The 2855-nt window shown below is 44.1% G+C and overlaps 1 protein-coding gene and 1 long non-coding RNA gene across 4 annotated transcripts in view; one reads left to right on the forward strand and one right to left on the reverse strand.

The window, feature by feature from the left end:
- Positions 1-2855, reverse strand: part of lin54 (lin-54 DREAM MuvB core complex component) — a 27067-nt gene that overhangs the window by 18485 nt on the left and 5727 nt on the right. For all 3 annotated transcript variants that reach the window (XM_016447327.1, XM_016447326.1, XM_016447328.1), the window contains 4 exons: positions 2548-2665; positions 2308-2441; positions 2016-2171; positions 1662-1863 (listed from right to left, as the gene is read on the reverse strand). In XM_016447327.1, the coding sequence (XP_016302813.1) occupies positions 1662-1863; positions 2016-2171; positions 2308-2441; positions 2548-2665 (610 nt within the window). The remainder of the gene's footprint in view (positions 1-1661; positions 1864-2015; positions 2172-2307; positions 2442-2547; positions 2666-2855) is intronic.
- The window catches only part of LOC107658676 (uncharacterized), a 13802-nt gene continuing 11989 nt past the window's right edge, over positions 1043-2855 (forward strand). The window contains exons 1-2 of the long non-coding RNA XR_001630812.1: positions 1043-1053; positions 2198-2205. This is a non-coding gene — a long non-coding RNA (uncharacterized LOC107658676). The remainder of the gene's footprint in view (positions 1054-2197; positions 2206-2855) is intronic.

A 2855-nucleotide genomic window follows, 5' to 3' on the forward strand; every position in this document is an offset into this window, starting at 1 on the left:
ATCAGTTTTACCAGGGATGAGCTGCTGAACATTCGGCAGAACACACCACACAATCCTCTACCGGATTTTGTTTTTTCGGACGTTTTGCTGAACGTTGTAGTCGGCGGAGCTGCTGCGCTGATCAAGCGCTTCAGGACGCGCAGACGGGGGAAGAGAGCCGGCGTGATCATGAAGCTCAGGAAGCGCGGATTCAGAATGCCGTTGCCCAGCATCCATATGGCGAATCTCCGCTCTCTACCCAACAAAACGGACGAACTTCTTCTGCTCTCCCGGACAAATAAGGATTTTTCACACTCTGCTGCTCTGTGTTTCACGGAAACCTGGCTGAATGACGCCATTCCGGACAGCGCGTTGAGTCTCCCGGGCTTTCAGCTGTTCAGAGCGGACCGCGACGCAGAATCAACGGGGAAATCATGCGGCGGCCGGACATGTTTTTACATCAACGAAAGGTGGTACACAGATGTTACAGCGTTAAAGAAGATATGCTGTTCCGATCTAGAAGCGCTTTTCATTAACTGTAAGCCGTTCTATTTGCCGCGGGAGTTTCACTCGTTCATTCTCGTACATCCAGAGTGAGGAAAAGGGCTCAGAAAATCACTCTGGATCCCTCACATCCAAGCCATCTCCTTTTTGAACTTTTGCCATCTGGTCGGCGTTACAGAGCACCGAATACCAGGACAGCCAGGCACAAGAACAGTTTCTTTCCCCAGGCAATCTACCTCATGAACAGTTAATGTTCTCCCATTGTGCAATTAAAGTACAGTATGTGCAATAACCTTATACTTATTTATCACCCTAAACCCTAGTACATCCCTACAACTTATTTTATTTTATTCTATTCCTACTCCATCTATAGCACACCTGTACATACAATTACGTCTTTTTATTGTGTTTATATTTATGCATGTGTATTTTATTCACATCTCATTTTTATTATCTGTGTGTTATTGTTGTCTCCGTGTACTGGAAGCTTCTGACACTATAACAAATTCCTCGTATGTGCAAACATACTTGGCAATAAAGCTCTTTCTGATTCTGATTCTGATTCTAAATGTGTGAATATCCATCATTTTAAAGTCAAAAGCTGCGGGAATGAGTAAAACTATGTGATATAGCCTATGCGCAATCCCGCACCGAACCGTACCGTACGAACCCTGCTCTGGGGACATCAGAGACTTATTTTACATCTTGTAAAAAGGGGCATAATAGGTCATTTTTAAGTTGTAGTGTACGTTTAATGGCTTTTATCAAATGAAATAGTGAAATGCTGGTGAAATGACTCTCAGAGCAGCTCTGGAGATGAAGTTCATGTGTTCATGTCCTCATAACGTGATGCTGAAAACACCACGTGCTCGAGTACGTGTAGACCGGAAACAGCATCACTTATTCACACAGAGACATGCAAAATATGTCTGTGCCTCGCAGATTTTTCTTTCTATGCACCTGATTGTTTATATGTAGGCTAAATAAAGAGAAAAAACTGATCAGCCCTATTTGGCAAATGGAATTGCATTTTTTTTGTAACCCAATTATTTATTCCATAAAAGTACTAAAAGTATTCTTAAACAGAAATAGAATCATTAAGAGAAAGCGGAACCAGATCTGGAAGGGTTAAAATAGTGTTCCCATCCCTCACATGGGTTGGACTGTGATATACTCACCTGGCTGGATTGAAGGGTTGGTGTTGGTGCTGCCGCTCGACTGTGCGGTGCTACTGCCGGTGGTGGCCGTTACCAGACGCACATAATGGAAGCGGCTGCCCGGCACCTGGATCTGCTGCACATTGGGAGGTGTGGTGAGGGGGATGATGGTCTTAAACTGGGATGTTCCCACTCCTCCCACCGTCTGCACTGGCTTTACAGTCTGTACACAGAAATCAGCATTAAAATATAGTGCTGTTGTTGTACACAAATTACACCGTAATACAGGCTGTTATTGCAGAATGGGGCAGTTAAAATCTATATTTGACAGTATAGCAAACTGGTTTGGTTTGTGAGGGCTCTGGTTGGACGTACCTGTGCGGTGGACTGGCTGGTTCCAGCTTTAGCTGGAGAGGTGGTGGCAGACTGTTGAACAGTGAGGATCTGCTGGCCCAGAGCCACACTGAGCGGCAGCGTCACAGACTTCTGAGGCGAGTTTGGAGACTGACTGGCCACCGAAACCACAGTCAGCTACAGACAGGAGAAACGTGAGGAAGAGGCTGATGTCAGAAACCCGAGTGTGGCCATCATTGAGAAAAAAACTGGCATCACAAAGACAGGCGAATGAAATTGCAATGCCAGTTTTTACATTTAAAAGATTTAAGACCTTGCTGGGAGACTTGAGAGGTGAGATGGCGACTTTGCTGTTACCAGACGTATTCTGTGGCACAGTGCTGATGGTCTCACCAAAGGTGATGCTGCGTGGAGGTGTCACTGGAGTACTCTGGGTAACAACTCGCCCTGTGGACAAAAAAAGGGAATTCAAATTTAGATACCACAGCTGTGCTGTTAAAAGAAAAAGCACTCTTGCTCATGGTATATTTTATAAAGACAGACAGAAGAGTACCAGTCACTACAGGAGCCACTGAAGCTGGGCTGGACAGTCCTTTATTGTTCAGGGCTTTTGTGATGATGAGCTTTGTAATCATCGGTCCAGCTGTAGATACTGCGGGCTTCTTTGTGAACTGTGAGGAGAAATACGATACTTGCCAATTATTTCAGCCGCCTATGATAGACACTGAACAGGAAATAAGATTGCACTTTAAGGTCATTAAATTAACCAATGCCATTTTTCCTTACATAAAAAAAAAAAAAAAAAAAAAAAAAAAAACTTTTTCTGACGGACTGATATGACATAAACACTGTTAACATACA

The sequence above is a fragment of the Sinocyclocheilus anshuiensis genome, unplaced genomic scaffold (assembly GCF_001515605.1).
Source record: "Sinocyclocheilus anshuiensis isolate Anshui unplaced genomic scaffold, SAMN03320099.WGS_v1.1 scaffold567, whole genome shotgun sequence".
NCBI lineage: Eukaryota > Metazoa > Chordata > Actinopteri > Cypriniformes > Cyprinidae > Sinocyclocheilus > Sinocyclocheilus anshuiensis.